Source organism: Nicotiana sylvestris, chromosome 11 (genome assembly GCF_000393655.2).
Source record: "Nicotiana sylvestris chromosome 11, ASM39365v2, whole genome shotgun sequence".
Classification (NCBI taxonomy): domain Eukaryota; kingdom Viridiplantae; phylum Streptophyta; class Magnoliopsida; order Solanales; family Solanaceae; genus Nicotiana; species Nicotiana sylvestris.
Genome location: NC_091067.1, coordinates 65,173,979 through 65,191,366, shown reverse-complemented (window position 1 = coordinate 65,191,366; position 17,388 = coordinate 65,173,979). Strand labels below are relative to the sequence as shown.

At 40.0% G+C, this 17,388-nt stretch overlaps 1 protein-coding gene across 1 annotated transcript; it reads right to left on the bottom strand.

The window, feature by feature from the left end:
* Window positions 1-15,419: 15,419 nt before the first annotated feature.
* Window positions 15,420-17,089, bottom strand: LOC138881112 (uncharacterized). The gene is made up of 3 exons (XM_070161314.1): window positions 16,145-17,089; window positions 15,629-15,646; window positions 15,420-15,515 (listed from the first exon to the last, which is right to left on the bottom strand). The coding sequence occupies exons 1-3, from the start codon at window positions 17,087-17,089 to the stop codon at window positions 15,420-15,422; spliced, it is 1,059 nt and encodes a 352-aa protein (XP_070017415.1).
* Between the last annotated feature and the right edge of the window lie 299 nt (window positions 17,090-17,388).

The window sequence follows — 17,388 nt, the reverse complement described above, 5'->3', positions numbered from 1 at the left end:
GTATCTGACACTCCTTTTGAGGAGGTGGTTGACATTAATAGAGATATAGAGTCAGTTCGCCGCCAGGAGTGGGATGAGAGGGAGGCCAAGAGGCTTTGGGGATCTGGTAGCTTCAGTGGTGGTCCTTCGGGAGGTCAGTCTCAGCACGGCAGGGGTCGTCCATTCATACAGGCTCTGTCGGACCGTTCAGGTCACTGTGGTGGGTCATTGATGACGTCCAAATCCACTACTAAAAAGTAAATGGATACGGTCGCATGCAATATAATGTACCCAACTATGAGTCGGGGTCGAATCCCATAGAGAACAATATGTAGGCGATTAGGAATGTAAGAGAATTATCACTTGATATGCAATACCAAACACTAAGAATTGTTTTGAGAAAATATTTATACCTAAATGCGGAAATGTTAACTAACCTAGAAAGCAAGTAAAATGATCAATAGCTACAAGGATGGATGCATCGGGAATTACACCCAAGTAACGATCCAATGTATTTCACGACTTTACAAATATGAGCGAATTTATGTTAATTAGTCACGTGTAATAATTCTATATTAACTTCTTCCAAAGACTAACAAGACTTCCTAATTGAATTATCCCTAAAACAATTAAGAGATTAAGCACACCCGGAATGGATACAAGTAGTTCAATCCTATCCCTATGTAGAATCTATAAAATGAGGGTTAACGCCTCAAGTTCTTGTTAATTAATCTTTCCCAACCACAAATAATCTTTCCCAAAATTAATTTGAAGTTAATGGGCAAGTCTTAGGGTTAGCTAATCCCTTAGGAAACATTAAAGAACAAGAATAATTAAAGTAACAATAACTCACTTCATAAAAGGATAAAAAACATTCAACACATAAGCACAACAAGGTATTTAATCCACACTAAAACATGAATATTTCCATAAACAAGATTCAAGTGTTGAATAAAATGGTACACACTTAGATATACAATACAAAGCAAGGAAATGAAGAAATGAACATAAATGGGTAAAAAATTCTAAACCAAAAGCTTCAAATCTTCAAGACCAAAGTGTGTGCCCCTAGCTTCCAACCGTGTTCTCTCTAGTCCTAAGACTGAAAATATGCCAAAAGATCCCTACAAATGAACTGGTTTGTGTACTAAATGGTTTGGGGTCAAAGTTGTGAATTGCCAGAACTGCCTAGTTTTTTCGCCTATTTTCTTCTTCGTGTTCGCGAGTATACCTTCGCGTTCGTGAAGGTTTGTGTTCCTTGAGCTTCGCGTTCACTTTTAATCCTTCACGTTCGCGAAGGTTTGAGTACTTATTCTTGGGGTTCGCGGTGGGTACTTCGCGTTAGCGAAGGCCTAGCTTCCTGCTTCTTCCCGTTCGCAATGGACCTTCGCGCTCGCGAAGAATAAATCACTAGGCAGTTTCTCATTGTCCATTTTAGCTCCTTTTTGACTTGTTTTCACTTAGTTTCTTCACCATTACTTCTTAATCACATACAACCTATAAAATAGAAGTAAATGACATTAAACACATGATTTTATCACTCAAACATAGCAAAAGTATAGGTTTAAGGACAAGATAAGTTGGTAAAATACCAACTTATCAAACCCCCAAACTTAAATTATTGCTTGTCCTCAAGCAATGAAAGCGACAATACTCCTCCCAAGTATTTAACTTAATAGTGCATCCATATCATGCCAAGCCAAAAAGGTCTACTATAAGCACAAACACATGACTTCGAAATTATTCCAAAGTATTTGAATTACCAAACACTTCTCATGAACTTTATTACATTTCAAGTACTCAAACACTATGCAAATCAAAGTAGCAATTAAGTCATGACACTAAAGCTTCACAATTTGTCTCTTTATCACAATTAACTTTCTTTGGCCATTCCTTCCAATTGAAAATGGGATTAGATTCACAACTCAAATATCATGTGCCCTTACATTTAAGAGCGAATCTCACACTCATAAATCTTAATTCAAAACAAAAAATGGGACGTCAAGTGGAAAAAATTAACTCTCTCTCATAAAGATGTTCATATGCATACAAGTAGTACCATAAGCTTGCCCTTCATGTATTTCTCCACTAATGTAGACAATTTGGTTCAAAATCAATTAGGACTTAAAGGGTTGTAGTTTAGGCTTTTGGTTAATGTGGGGCATAATTTTGGTTAGAGTGATTCAAGACCTCCCCAAGCACTACAAAATTACAATCAAAGTCCACTTCCTTCAAAAACATTTTCCATCATTTCTTCACTTTTCATTCGACACCTAATCTTCCCTTTATTCACAACTTCTTATTGTTTATAATTTTTTTTATATTCTTCCTTCCTTTTCAAAATCAAGGAAGGTTTCACTTTTTGTTATTTTTTTCTCTACCTTCCACCTTTTAAACAACTTCCATATCACAACTTTTCCAACTTTCACCCCAAACTAAGGCTTTTAGTGTATGTTTACACTTGCAAAGTACTTAGGGAGGTAGGGTGCCAAAAGCTAGATCAATAAAGTACAAAGGATTAAAGATTGTAACATGGTTGCCAAAGAACAAGGTTAAAGGCTCAAAATGGGTTGACTAGGAAAAATATTAAAAGGTAGGAAATTTATGGCACAATAGCGGTCCAAGGAAGGCCTAATATTATTTTTCAAACCAAGTTAGTCTATAATTTTGCCTTGAAGCACATTACGGGCAAGTTCTAGACTACAAGTAATGCAAAAGAACTCACAATAAATCTCACCACACATGGCACATGAACACTCAACTGGAATACAAATCCAAAATTCAATTGAAACCAATGACTCAAAGAGGTTACATATAGCATAGGAAGCTATTTAGTGAATCAAAGAGCCAAAATTTGAGCCAAAAAGTCATGACATCTTTACTTCAATTATGTTTTTTCATCAACCAAAAATTCATATGCGAGGTTTAAATCATGTTGGTACCAAACAAACCACAACATGGTTAATGGGCACAAACCCCAACTCAAACCACTTATTCTTCCTAAATTAACATAAGCTATATCTAAACTACAAGACTAATTCCCTTAATAAAGTTGCCTAGCTATCCATCATCGGAAAAAGTCGACCAAAAATTTACTAATAATTACCTGGTTCAAGAAGAAAATTGGCATCGTTGGAAAAAAACTGCGATACAAAGAAAATCAAGGGTATCGCCATAAAACATACTACATATAAAAAATTAATTAAGAAGCCAATAACCAAAATTAAGAAGCTAATAAACATCAAGTAACTAAAACATAATATATATATATATATATATATATATATATATATATATATATATATATATATATATATATATATACAAAAACTCAAGAAGCTAGTAAACATACTAATATAGCACATCACATGAAAGTACAATAACAATAATAAACTAAAACATTGACCAATCTATGCAAGTTTTCACACAAAAAGAAAAAAAAGATTGTTCATGCTCCGCATACATCCATCATATCTAAATGAGTCACCCCAATCTAAAGTGTTGCACTATCCTCAATGCAACTAATCAAAACAAGATAAAATGAAGGAGGTGCTCCTTGAAACCGCATCAGTCGGAGCTGGAGGTGGTGGGAAATTTGAGCTCCAAATCGGCATCATCATCATCCTCTGATTCATGTGAACCACAAAATGTAATAAGCTTTTGCATCATCTTGGATAGAAGTTTGTTTTCTTCTTCTCATGCTCCTTGAACTTTCTCTGCCTCTTCTCAATCTATCCTTGCTAGCGACTCATGTTCTGCGACATAGTGTTAATGGCCTCCACCTTGCCCGTTATTGCTTTTTGCTCTTTGACCACATCCTCCATGGATTGGGGGGAGCAACCCAGTAAACGTGCTAGCCCTAGGTGGGCCAGTAGGAAGGCCAGCTATAAGTTACCTAATATAAGCATCTACTTCATGTATCTGACTAGATAAGTGGCACATAGTGTGAGGACTGGACTGCAGCGGTCCCATGGGGTCAAAGGACCCTGATGCAGGTGCAAAGGATCCAGCGGGATCAGTGGTGGCCTCAGAGAACTACCCAAATGAAGAGGATGTAACATCAATTCTTTTCTTTTTCTGTTTGTCACTGGGTCCCCTTTTCAGCAAAGGATGGATCATTGGTTTTCCAGGACCTTTATCAACATCATTGGGGCGTTTAGGCACCCCATCATTATAGAAAAGTCTAGTGATCAAGGATGGGAAGAAAAGGCTCTTGGACCTCCCATAAGTGGCTTCCTCAATTTCTCGGACAATGTGCTCCCCCACATTCACTGGTAGTCCATCCATGATAGCAGCAATTATTAGTGCCATGTCTGGTGTCACATAAGTGTCATTTGTAGAGGGCGACACTCTTGAATAGATAATAGAGAGCCATGACTTTGCCTCAGCCATGAAATCATGAGAGTCAACTCCCTTGTGCACTATTATCCACTTTGGGGTAACTCCATCATGTAACTTATCCACTAGCCACGGGTTTCCTCCTGCTTTAGCCCTGTCTCTGTATACCTCATTATCAGAATTGGGAAGGCCATAAATACCATTGATTATCTCAGGGCTGAAATGGACGTGCACGCCCCGCACAGTAGTAACAAAGGCACCTTGGAAGTCGGTCCTCAAGGCATTTGCATAGAATTCCAAAACTATTGTGTGGTTGGCATTATTTGGTTGCTCAGAAAAATAAATCCACCTGCTTTCTATCAACCGTGTGTAGAAGCTCGGCATTTTAGTTTCAACCTTTTCCAAGTTTATGCCTCTTTCCTGGACAATGGTCTTGGACAAGGGTTCATCATATTTTCGCTCACATGCTGCAGATACAAACCGTTCATGATCAAAGGGTTCCTCTTGTTCAGCTCCAAAGACATATTCTTGCTCAATTTCATGGTGTTTCGGATCCATTTTATGTCCAATATACCTACAAAATAGTTCAACAATGTTAAAAGATCATACAGACACTTAAAACAATGTATTAGGAAGTATTTAGGCCGAAGAAATGGGCGAAAAAGGTCTCGAGCTGAGCTGTGCGAAGCTACTATTTTTCACCAGTTTTGGGACTGCCAATAGTTGCTTTTCGCGTTCGCTAAGGTAAAGAATTTCTGCCCCTGAGTTTGGCTTCGCATTCGTGAGAAGACCCTCGCGTTCATAAAGGTTATCTTCCTCGTCCAGACCTAGTTTTCTTTCAAGCTTTTCTTCAAACAGTTGGGGTGCCCTCTTTTCTTGGTTCATTTTACAGACCATTTAAGCACAGATCTTGCCCAAATTTTCCTTCAACAACAAACACTCACACTCAACCAACCTCACCCAGCAAGCACAACCAATTTCACACATGAATTTGACATTTATAATTTCAAATTTTTGAACCATAAGCACCAATCAACCATGGTTATTCTTCCATTGTTTCACACCAAGAAAGAGAAGAAAGATTCCAGAGGGAAGAGAAGAAATCACATACCTTGAGAATGGAGATGGAAAATTGTAAAAGACTTGGAGATTATGGATGATTTGATTTTTGGGGGCTTAAGAGTAGAGGGAATTGTTGTATGAGCAAAGGGGGGTGAGTTTTTTATTTCCAGTAAGTTTTTGCCTTTTAACTTACCTGACCCTATGCATTCGCGAGTGCTCTGTCGCCTACGCGAAGGGTAAAAACTTTGAATGGGTCGCGAACGCGAAGGCTTAATATTTGATAAACCTACGCGAACGCGAAGAGTGGTTTTTCTGCAGTTGAACAGGTCTGGCAGCTACTGGTTTTGGCTCTCTGGACCACTCCGACCTGCTCAAATCAACTCCAAATAATCTAAAACTTGGAAGATTAATTACAAATAATATTCTAAGTTATTCTAAAAAAAATAAAAAAAATTCAAAAATGACTAAAACTTTTTGAAAAATGATGGGTTGCCTCTCACCAATCGCCACATTTAACGCTGTGGCACGACGCAAAACAACTTTACCACTTTTCTTGCCACTTGGACGATATGAATTGGGCACCCAACATGGAATCAAGCTTGTGACCACGAGCGGTTGGTGGTGGTAAGTAGATGATCAAGCCAAGACTTAATTTCTTCATTTTGCACTTCTTGGCTTTCATGTGAGGAATGTCATTTTGCCTTCTTGTTCTCTCAAATTGTAAAATGTATGGCCTTTGTCTTTCCTCATCGCAATCCCTCATTGACTCGTGTAATTTAATTCTCATTTCACCTCACAATTCTAATGTTGAAAAATGCTTGGAATGTGACATCAACCCTCCGAATTGCAATATTTCCCGGATTTTGACATCCTCTTTTTCCCCCGAACTAGAGTCAATATCAACCATATTTTATTTACACCGGTTGACTTCAATTAATTTTTCTTGGCATCACTAACACTCATGGAGTCGGTTGGCAGATGTTCAATTCTTGATTCCTCAAAGTAGAGCTCAGTTTCTTCCTCGAAATTGGACTCTTCTTGACTTCCTTCCACACTCTCAAGTTGGTGGGCATAGTGAGCCTCAACCAATATTTTCATTTAATCTTCCAAAGTGCGGATATATTCATCATTGTGAGTCAAGCTTTGTTTCAAGTCCTCGAGTGCAAAGTTGTGCTTCTCCTCATTTGCAAGAATGGTCTCCAACATGAGCATCATCTTCTCATTTTGAGCATTTGAGAGTTCTTCTTGGTTTTGATCTAGTGCCACGGAAGGATTTTTGGCTTCCACATCTAAGAAAAATTCTTGGCTATCATTAACTTTCAAGGGTTTTTGGACCTCTAAAGCTTCAAGCATTTCTTCCATTTGCAAGTTCAACCTTTCAAGTGAGAAGCCATTTTGGAGACTATTTTCCAAGAGTTCCTCCAAGGCACTTTGTTCTTTGTTTCCTCCTTCAATTAGACATTCTAACATGAGCTTGAACTCTCCACTTTGACCATGCTCAACTTCTTTCATTTCCATAGCCCTATCATCTTAATCACAAAAAGTAGAACCATCATAGCGGGGGCTTGGAGAAGGAAAGGAAAATTAAGCACAATACTCCCAATGACCATTTTGGCGACCACACTTATCACAAATACTTCACTCATGGGTTTGAGATTGGGCGCACAATCCACCCCGGGAGAATTTAAATAATTTTGCCACGAGTGTGGTCCTCCACAATAAGGACAAGGGGTCATCAAATTATGAACAACTACCATCCGACCAATTTTCATTATATGATGTCATTTTTCAAAAATAAGAAAATAAACAAGAAACAAACAAGAAAAATAGACCAAGGTAAGAAATATTAATTACACAAATATTCACAAGTTTGGACCAAAGCACTTATGCTTATTTCTCAAACAACCTAAATTATGGCAAATTGTTATTGATGACGTCCAAATCCACTACTAAAAAGTAAATGGACATGGTCGCATGCAATATAATATACCCAACTATGAGACGGGGTTGAATCCCACAGAAAACAATATGTAGACGATTATGAATGTAAGAGAATTATCACTTGTTATGCAATTCCAAACACTAAGAATTGTTTTGAGAAAATATTTACACCTAAATGCGGAAATGTAAACTAACCTAGAAAGCAAGTAAAATGATCAATGGCTACAAGGATGGATGCATCAGGAATTACACTCAAGTAATGATCCAATGTATTTCACGATTTTACAAATATGAGTGAGTTTATGTTAATTAGCCACGGGTAATAATTCTATATTAGTTTCTTCCAATGACTAACAAGACTTCCTAATTGAATTATCCCTAAAACAATTAAGAGATTAAGCACACCCGAAATGGCTATAAGTAGTTCAATCATATTGGTCACGCCCAACTATGCCTTATAAAAGGACACGCAGACGTTGTAAATATAGTCTGAGTATTTAGCCTAGAGTCGAACTCACAAGGAATTAACCTATCAATTACTCTCGTTAGACTTACTAAATTCCCAGAATCAACTTCCCAAACGTTGTAAATAACAACTGAGGGTGTTTCTACTAACTATGAATGAATGTAAATAGGCAACTAAAAACTAACTATGATTGAGTTGTAAACAATTAAGAGAAGGTTCTAAGGTTATGATTTCCCCTATTGATAGAATTCCTTCTGGGTATGTTTCACATAGATTCACCCAATAATCTCTATAAATCATGAGCACTCTTATTACCATAAATCTCTCACGAGTAATCACGACAATTTACTAGACGCACTCTCCCGAGTTACGCTAGTTAGCTTTATTTATTATAGCTCACTTTAGATTACACCCAAGGTATCGTTATCCCTAATACCGCCTTTAAACCCCCAGTTATTGGTCCCTCATATACTTTGGGAGTGGTGTTGTTCCACAATTGCCTAAATATGCACTCTTTCCTGAGTTATGCACACTAAATAGGCACAGCTAATTGAAGATCCTGTCAATTAACTACAACAAGCACATAATTGAATAAATAGAGATTAAACTGGGCAAACTATATTCACAAAACAAGAAGTTCATCCTCCAATAGGTTCCATCAAAACCCTAGACTAGGAAATTAGCTACTCATGACAAAACAAGATAAAATTACTAAATTAATCATAATGGGTAATTGCAATAATCAAGAGAAGATAGAAGAATTCTAATGTTTTGTTACTCTTCTCATACTTGTTCTTGCCTCCAAAGTATTCTAAAAAACAAGCTTAAACATGTCTTGGGCGAGCTTTTAAACTTTATAAGGGTTTGGAACAACTTTTCCCAAATTTACACTTTGGTCCCCAAACTTTCTGGCACGTGAACAGTTTACCGCGGTCGCGGCAAGATCGCTGCTCGACCTCGATGAACACTAAACATTCTGCCTCGAACACTTGATCTGTCGCGGTTCCACCGTGGTCGCGGTAGATTTCACTCAGTCCATTTTTGCTTCTTTGTGCTCGGGTACTTCATGATTTGGGCATTTGCTTCATATTATCGCCTCCAAAACACTCCGAGTGCTTCCTCACTTAGAATATTCCCTGCGAAGCAAAAGAACACCATTTAGAGCATTTTGTTATCAATTTGCCTATAAAACAATAATAAAGCATGGTAATATTAAGGTGTAAATATCATCTATATAACCTAATATCAACACCCCACACTTAAATCATTGCTAGTCCTCTAGCAATCCACCACACTCTATCAAAGTTCCTTCCCTAAGCTTTTCCCTTAATGACTTACACCTTGAACAATTTACCAAAGTTGCACCTAGTAGTGAACAACCTTTGCCTCAAAAGTTGAATCTCTCGTACCATGCAACATTCGCACTTACTCAAACTACTCTATACAAGAGTCAAGACTTACCTTTTCTTTATGAATCACATGCCCTCATATCACACAAGAGAGTAGTTCCGCACTTAATATGATTAAACCACTTAGGAACTCAAATGGACAAAATTCTCTCACTCTCCAAAAGAACATTCACATGCCACAAAGATGCACCATAAGCTTGCCCGTAGTGTACTACTTTACTAATCGAGCCCACTCAGTCTAAGATCAATAGGACTTCACTTGGTTGTAATGTAGGCTAAAGGACGGGTAGGATATATTTGGATATAGTGACTAACCTCCCTAAGCACTTTTAATACAATTATATTAACCTTCAAACCATACTTATGTCAACCAAACACTCCACCACTTTTTATTTACAACATCCCCATCCATTAGGTGCAATTGTAACAAACCACCACTTATCGATTACTATATTTACTCATTTTTTTTCTTCTTTTTTTTCCGTGGTTCTTATTCTTTTAATCTTCAAAACTCTGCACCTTTTCTCTACTTTGATGGTTCCACTCAAAAACCAAACCACCACCCCACACTTTTGCTTTTGCATAATTTCAATACCATTCATGTGCTTATGGGAGGTAAAAGGGTTCAAACAGAAGGTTATTCAAACAATTGGGTAAGGTTCTCAATGTGGTTGCCAAAGAAATAGGCTTATAGGCTCAATGGGGTTAACTAAGATGTATTACATTCAGGTGAGTTTACGTTATATATCTGGCTTAACAAAGAAATGCCTATATCACTTCTAAGACTGAATGAAGCTACTATTTCACTTTGCAAACATACAGGGCAAGTTCTAGGCATCAACTGTAAAGCATAAAATATAGTATAGCTCACGCACACATGGCACATGACTCACTTCGGATTGATTTATCAAGACATTCTCTTTTGAGTGTTCAAGTTAGATACAAACATACAACTTTAAGGCACTTTAGCAAGATTCAACCATTGAGACTAGGTGTTGCACTCTAGTGTCAATTGTGTTCAGGTGTATTCACTCCAAGGGATTCTCTTCCTATTTCAGCTCGTAGCCCATCAATGCTAACTAAAATGAAAAAAATAAAATAAAATAAACAAGAACTACCTACACTCGGTTCAAGCTAAACCCTTGGAAAGGAACCGTGGCCAAAGAAAAACCAAGGGGGAGTTACTACACTACCTAAAAACAAATGTTTTTTGGTTTTTTTTCTAGACTTGCTTCCCTCAAGAACTGTTTCAAATATCTATCATCGGGAAGAGTCTCCATATTCCCTTTTTGTTCTTTTCTCTTTTTTTTCTGACTTAGTCCCTCAAGAACCCCGTCGAAAGAGATCCGTCGTCGGGACAAGTCACTTACCTACTTTAACTTACCTATTGAGACTATTACTCAAAATACCAAAAACAATTAAAGCAAAACACAAAAAGAATTCAAACAGCCAAATTGTTACAAATATATACATACATTGAAGTATCTCCCACCCCACACTTAAAATGTAGACATGTCCTCATGACATAAAAAATTAAAGAACAGTGAGGTAAAGGAACTTCCCTAGAAGATCACTCCTGATCGGAGACGGTGTCTGGGTTCACATTGCAAGCACGACCCAGAGCTCTCATCTAGCCTATGAATTTCTTCTCTGACTTTACCTGCTAGTCAACCACCGCATCTACGTGGGCACCCAAATCAGTGACTGAGGTATGCAACCCAGCCACCTCCTATTCCAAAGCTGTCATGCGGGTACTCCGGCGGGGCTGTGAAGGGCCCGCCTCATCAACTCTTGTAGGTAGTGGGATCTCAGCTACCTCAACATCATCATGATCAGATTCATCAACATTCACCACCGGCTCTATCCCAATTCTGATTTTTCGTTCCAGGAACGGGGCTTTCAGTGGCAATTTCCCATCAACTCTAGGGTCTTTAAGGATTCTAGCAAGACGGCACAGCCTGGTGACTAGAGAAGGGAAGTAGAAGCCTTTGAGCAACTCAGGTGATCTAATGAGAATCTCATCATGAAGGAGCTTGGCCATATCAAAATCCATATGGGCCATGAAACAGTAGATCGTTGACGCCCGTGGTAGATTGACATCGGTCGTATTGCTGGAGGGCAATAGCCGACTGTCTATAATGGTGAACCAACACTTAGCCTCCCAATTGAGAGACTGGGAGTTAAGTGTGATCCTGGGCTTTATCTATATGTATTCCATGTTTGGCAAACAGATAGTCTCAAGAAGAGTTGCCTACAAGGCACTTGATCGGCTAAAGGTACGATAAGCATCAGCTTCCTCCTAAACACTGGCAGTAAGTACACCCTGCGGATCACCTCAATTGATGCATTTACTCGGGTATTGCTCACAGTAACAACCCCATTCTCATGTTTCGGGCAGTTGGCATAGAACTCCCTTACCATCTGAATATTGGCCTCCTCCGGTACCTCGAAGAAGATGTCCAGCTGACACCTCCTCAACTTATTGAAGATATTCGGGCATTCCACCTCTAAGTCTTGTCGGTCAATATACACCTCATGTAGCAATTTCTTAGCTGCCTTTGCATTGTACCTATCCTCCGCCTGTTTGGAGACAAACCTCGTGTTGTCAAATTGTGGCGCACTGGCTTGCCCCTAGCTCTAGAGGAGCTTCCCGATCCATTAGCGGAGGACTCGGTGTTGCGTATCTTCCTAGATGGATTCATTGTACCTATCAAACAGAGAAACGCCTATCAATGAGTGTGTGAAATGTGTGACCATGGATGGTTATTCAGACTTCACCACAACCATGTCACATTAGCCCTTATAACTCCATTGGGGTAATTTCCCAAACACTTTATGGGCAAGACAATTTCTTTATACAATTAGCCCATATGGATATATCAAAGCTTCCCCCAAATCAACGATTTTACTACACTATCATACTCCATATTTAAACTATGCAATCACCCACAAACCTCCGCCTTTCCACCACATTATACACATATCCCCTTTACCAATAAATCTAAAAACGAATTTCAAAAGAAAACAAGAAGAAAACTAACAAAAATCTACCAAAATATTACTACACAATTACCAACATTAAACTACATAACAACTAAAATAAAATACAAAAGATGAGGGAAGGGAGAAGCGACATACCTTGGTGGTGGAGAGAAATACAGGAGTGGGGATAGGGGAGGTATGGGGAGTGAAGAAGAAAAAGAAGAGATGATGAATTTGGGGGGTTAGGGTTTAGAGAGAGAGGAAAATTAGAAAATAATGAAGGGGGGTTGATGAGGGTGTTTTATTGGGGGGGGGGGGGGTTAAGAAAATATATAAAATAGAAGAGGAAGAAAAAAAAGAAAAAAAATAAAAAAAACATACCTGGTGTCCACTGTGGTCTTACTACGACCGCGGTGGGTGAAAGAGTTTGAGACAATATGTTTATGTCACACTGCGATTGTACCGCGGTCCCACTGCGGTCGCGGTGGGTTGGACGACTCAAGGCAGAATGTTTGCCTCTCACCGCGGTCTTGCTGCAGTTCTACCGCGGTCGCGGTGCTGCCCATTTTTTTTTTAAAGTTACATACGAAAATATTAACAACAACATTCGTGGGTTGCCTCCCACGCAGCGCCTGATTTAACGTCATGGCATGACGCAGACAAGCGCATTTAAGGCTCGTTCGACCTCTGAGGTTCCGTCAGGTGGATCTCTGACACTTCCTTTGGCTCTTTCATGCCTATGTATAGCTTTAATCTATGCCCATTCACTCTAAATATGTGAGAGTCTTTCTTTGAGGGAATTTATACAACCCCTGAAGGGAATACTTCGACCACTCGAACTGGACCAGACCATCGTGACATAAGCTTACCAGGGAACAGCCGTAATCTTGAGTTACAGAGCAGTACCATGTCCGCGGGTTTGAAATGTCACTCAACAATGTTCTGTTCATGCAACTTCTTCATTCTTTCCTTGTACAACCTCGTGCTCTCAAAGGCCAGATATCTGAACTCGTCGAGCTCATGCAATTTAATGATTCTCGTTGTACCCGCAGCCTCAATGTCTAGGTTCAGCTATTTCAGTGTCCACCAAGCTTTGTGTTCAAGTTCCACTAGCAAGTGGCAGACTTTCCCAAACACCAACTTATATGGTGACATACCAATTGGTGTTTTAAAAGTAGTTCTATAAGCCCAGAGTGAATCATCTAGCTTTTTTGCCTAATCAGTTCTTGTGGCGTTTACAGTCATAGTCAATACACTCTTTATCTCTCTATTAGACACTTCTACCTATCCACTAGTCTGCAGGTGATAAGGGGTAGCTACTTTGTGGCATACATCATACATTGCTAGCAACTTCTTGAAGGCTCTATTACAGAAGTGGGTGCCTCCGTCATTGATAATCGCTCTCGGGGTCCCAAAACGGGTTAATATGTTCTTTTTCAAAAATCCCACCACCACTCTTGCATCATTAGTGGGAAACACTGCAGCTTCTACCCATTTGGACACGTAATCCACAGCAACAAGTATGTACTTATTGCCAAAGGAGCTGACGAAGGGTCCCATGAAGTCAATCCCCCAGACATCAAACACTTCCACCTCTTGAATCGAGTTCATGGGCATCTCATGGCGACGGGAAATGTTCCTGGTTCGCTGACATTCATTGCATCCCTTCACCCATTGGTGCGTATCTTTAAACACTGTTGAAAAAAAAACCGGCCTCTAGCACTTTCGTAGCTATCCTGACTCCTCTAAAATACCCTCCATACGCCGATACATGACATGCCTGCAAAACAGAAAATTGTTCTATCTCGGGGACGCACCTCCAGATCATATTGTCAACACATATTTGAAGCAGGTAAGGTTCATCCTAATAATACATGCGGCAGTCACGATAAACTTTTTCGTTTATACAGAGGAAAGGTCATAGGGAACTATACCACTGCCAGGTAATTTGCAAAGTCTGCATACCATGGCACTTCCTCAAGACTAGTAGCGAGCAGCTGCTTGTCTGGAAAGGTTTATAGAATGTCCTCAACCTCAACTGAGTTTTCACCTCCCTCATGTCGTGATAGATGGTCAGTGACTTGGTTTTCTGTGCCCTTATGGTCACGAATTTTGAGGTCAAATTCTTGCAGTAGCAGCACCCAACAAATCAGGCACGTCTTAGACTCCTTCTTCTCAATCAAGTACCTAAGAGCTGCATGATCAGTGTATATAATTACCTTAGAACCAATCAGGTACGATCTGAATTTGTCGAAAGCAAACACCACAACCAACATCTCCTTCTCAGTCATAGTGTAGTTCAACTAGGCTTCACTCAGCGTTCGACTAGCATAGTAGATTGGATGCATTAGCTTGTCTTTCCGCTGTCCCAGCACTTCTCCCACTGCATAGTCACTGGCATCACACATGAGTTCGAATGGTTTCTCCCAGTTGGGGGCAACAATGATGGATGTTGTGACTAGCCTCTTTTTCAACTCCTCGAATGCTACCCTGCAATCATCAGAAAAAAAGAAAGGGTTATCTTTTTCTAACAACTTACAGAGAGGGTTGGCAATTTTTGAGAAGTCTCTTATGAATCTCCGGTAGAAACTAGCATGCCCGAGGAAGCTCCTAATTGCCTTCACTAAAGTTGGAGGTAGCATCTTTGCTATCACGTCAACTTTAGCGTGATCCACCTCAATTCCTTTACTTGACACCCGGTGCCCCAAGACTATGCCCTCTTTTACCATGAAACGGCATTTCTCCCAATTAAGAACCATGTTAGTCTCAATAAACCAATTCAGCACACGCGTCAGATTTATTAGGCACTCATCGAATGAGTTTCCCACCACTGAGAAATCATCCATGAATACCTCCATTATGTCCTCTACCATGTCAGTGAATATGGCCATCATGCACCTTTGGAATGTGGCGGGTGGATTGCATAGGCCAAATGGCATCCTCCGGAAAGCATAAATGCCATATGGGCAAGTGAAAGAGGTCTTATCTCTATTCTCTAGTGCAATGGAGATTTGATTGTACCCTGAGTACCCATCTAGAAAATAGAAGTGTGACCTCCCTGCCAATCTGTCTAACATCTGATCAATGAAGGGAAGTGGGAAGTGGTCTTTTCGAGTGGCTAGATTTAACTTTCTATTGTCCATGCAAATTCTACAGCCCGTGACAGTTCATTGTTGTCATTTTTTATCACTGTCATGCCAACCTTCTTAGGTAAACATTGAACTAGGCTAACCCAGCTGCTGTCAGAGATTCAGAAAATGATTCTCGTGTCTAACCACTTTATCACTTCTTTCTTCACCATTTCCTTCATGTTTGGGTTCAGCCTTCTTTGGTGTTCCCTGGAAGGTTTGTGTCCATTATCCAGCAGAATTTTATGCATATAGTAGGCGGGGCTGATCGCCTTAATGTCTTTCATGGTCCACCCAATGGCAGTCTTACGCTCCTTGAGTACCTGCAAGAGTTGTTGTGCCTGCACATCTAACAAACTAGATGAGATAATAAAGGGTAATGTGGAGTCAGGTCCAAGGAACTAATACCTAAGATGGGCGGGCAGTGGCTTCAATTCCAGCTTTGGTGGTTCTTCGATGGATGGCTTGGCTGGATGAGTTTCTCTATATTCTAAGTGCAAGGGCTCAAATTCAAGAGTTCTATCCCAGAACCCTCTGCCCTCTAATGCCAACACTCATTCTGCCAGTTCTTCTCCATTCACCTCATCTAAATTCATCAGACATGCAGCAAGAGGGTCCTCAATAGTCAATATCTCATCATCAGTTTCTACAATTACATCCACGGCATCAATAATAGAGCAATTGGCGAATTCACTTGGTCGCCTCATAGATTTCTACACATTGAATGTTATCTCTTCATCGTTCAATCTCATCTTGAGATCCCTAGTCTCACAATCAATGAGAGCTCTCCTAGTGGCCAAGAACGATCATCCCAAAATTATGGGAATTTCTTCATCCACCTTGTAGTATAAGATCACAAAATCTGCAGGGAACATAAATTTCCCCAACTGAATCAACACATCATCTAGGATACCAGAGGGTCTTTTTACAGTCCTGTCAGCCAGCTGCAACAACATAGAGATGTGTCTAGCTCTTCCAATCCCCATCATCTTATAAATCGCCAGGGGCATAAGATTTATGTTGGCCCCTAGATCACAAAGTGCCTTAGCAAAAGCAAAATTACCAATAGTGCAGGGAATTGTAAAGCTCCCTGGGTTAGATAGCTTCTCCGCAATTGGTCTAGTCAACACTGCACTGCAGGTCTGAGTAAGAGTCACCATGGCCAAGTCTTGGAAATCAAATTTTCGGGACATTAAGTCCTTCATCATTTTTGCATACCCAGGCATCTCTTTCAAAGAATCTATCAATGGAATATTTACCTGGATTTGTTTCAACATCTCCAAGAATTTCTTGTATTGCTCCTCTTTTTGGTACTTAGCCAGCCTATGAGGGAATTGTGCGGGAGGTCTCTTCTTCCCAATGATTTGGGACTGCTCTTTATCAGCTGCCACCTCAACTACTTTTTCCTGGGCTATCTCAACTTCATTCTCAGTCTCAATCTGAATGTTATGTTCTTTCTGGGCCGGTTGGACTATCACCTCTGTCAGTTTCATTGACTCATCTAGCTCAATGGGCACGAGTATGAGTGTCTCAGCCTGTCTGCTTTTTTGAGCCCTCTCTTGCTCCACGTCTAAATCTCTGCCATTCCATAGACTCACTGCCATCAGCTGTTTCGGGACTTGATCTTTTGGGTTTATTTGAATGTCTGCAGGTAATGTCCTATGAGGACGATTGTTTAGAGACATCGAAATTTGGCTTATCTGCACTTCAATATTCTTGATAGCTGAATCATGAGCATCTACTCTTTCACTAATTTTTGCATTAGACCCAATAACTTGCTGCATCATTGACTCAAGTCCAGCAAACCCATCTTCCTGCCTTCCATCATGCTGCTGCCGAGGAGGGTGATACCCCTGCTACTAATTTTGATTGTTATATCCCTGTGGCCTTGGGTAAGGTGCCATATTTTTAGGAGGTCTCATACCTCCCATGTTCCCATTGTCGAACTGTGGCTGGACTGCCCTGTACGGCTGATTTTGCTGGCCCCAATTCTGACCACCCTTTCTCTGGTCTCCATAATTAGACACATAGTTCATGTCTTCAGGGTAGTGATGATGATCGTGTTCTGCATTCCACTAGTTAC

Excerpts from the sequence above, each read along its gene's own strand:
- LOC138881112 (XM_070161314.1), bottom strand. The coding sequence starts at position 17,089 with ATGCAGCAAGTTATTGGGTCTAATGCAAAAATTAGTGAAAGAGTAGAT.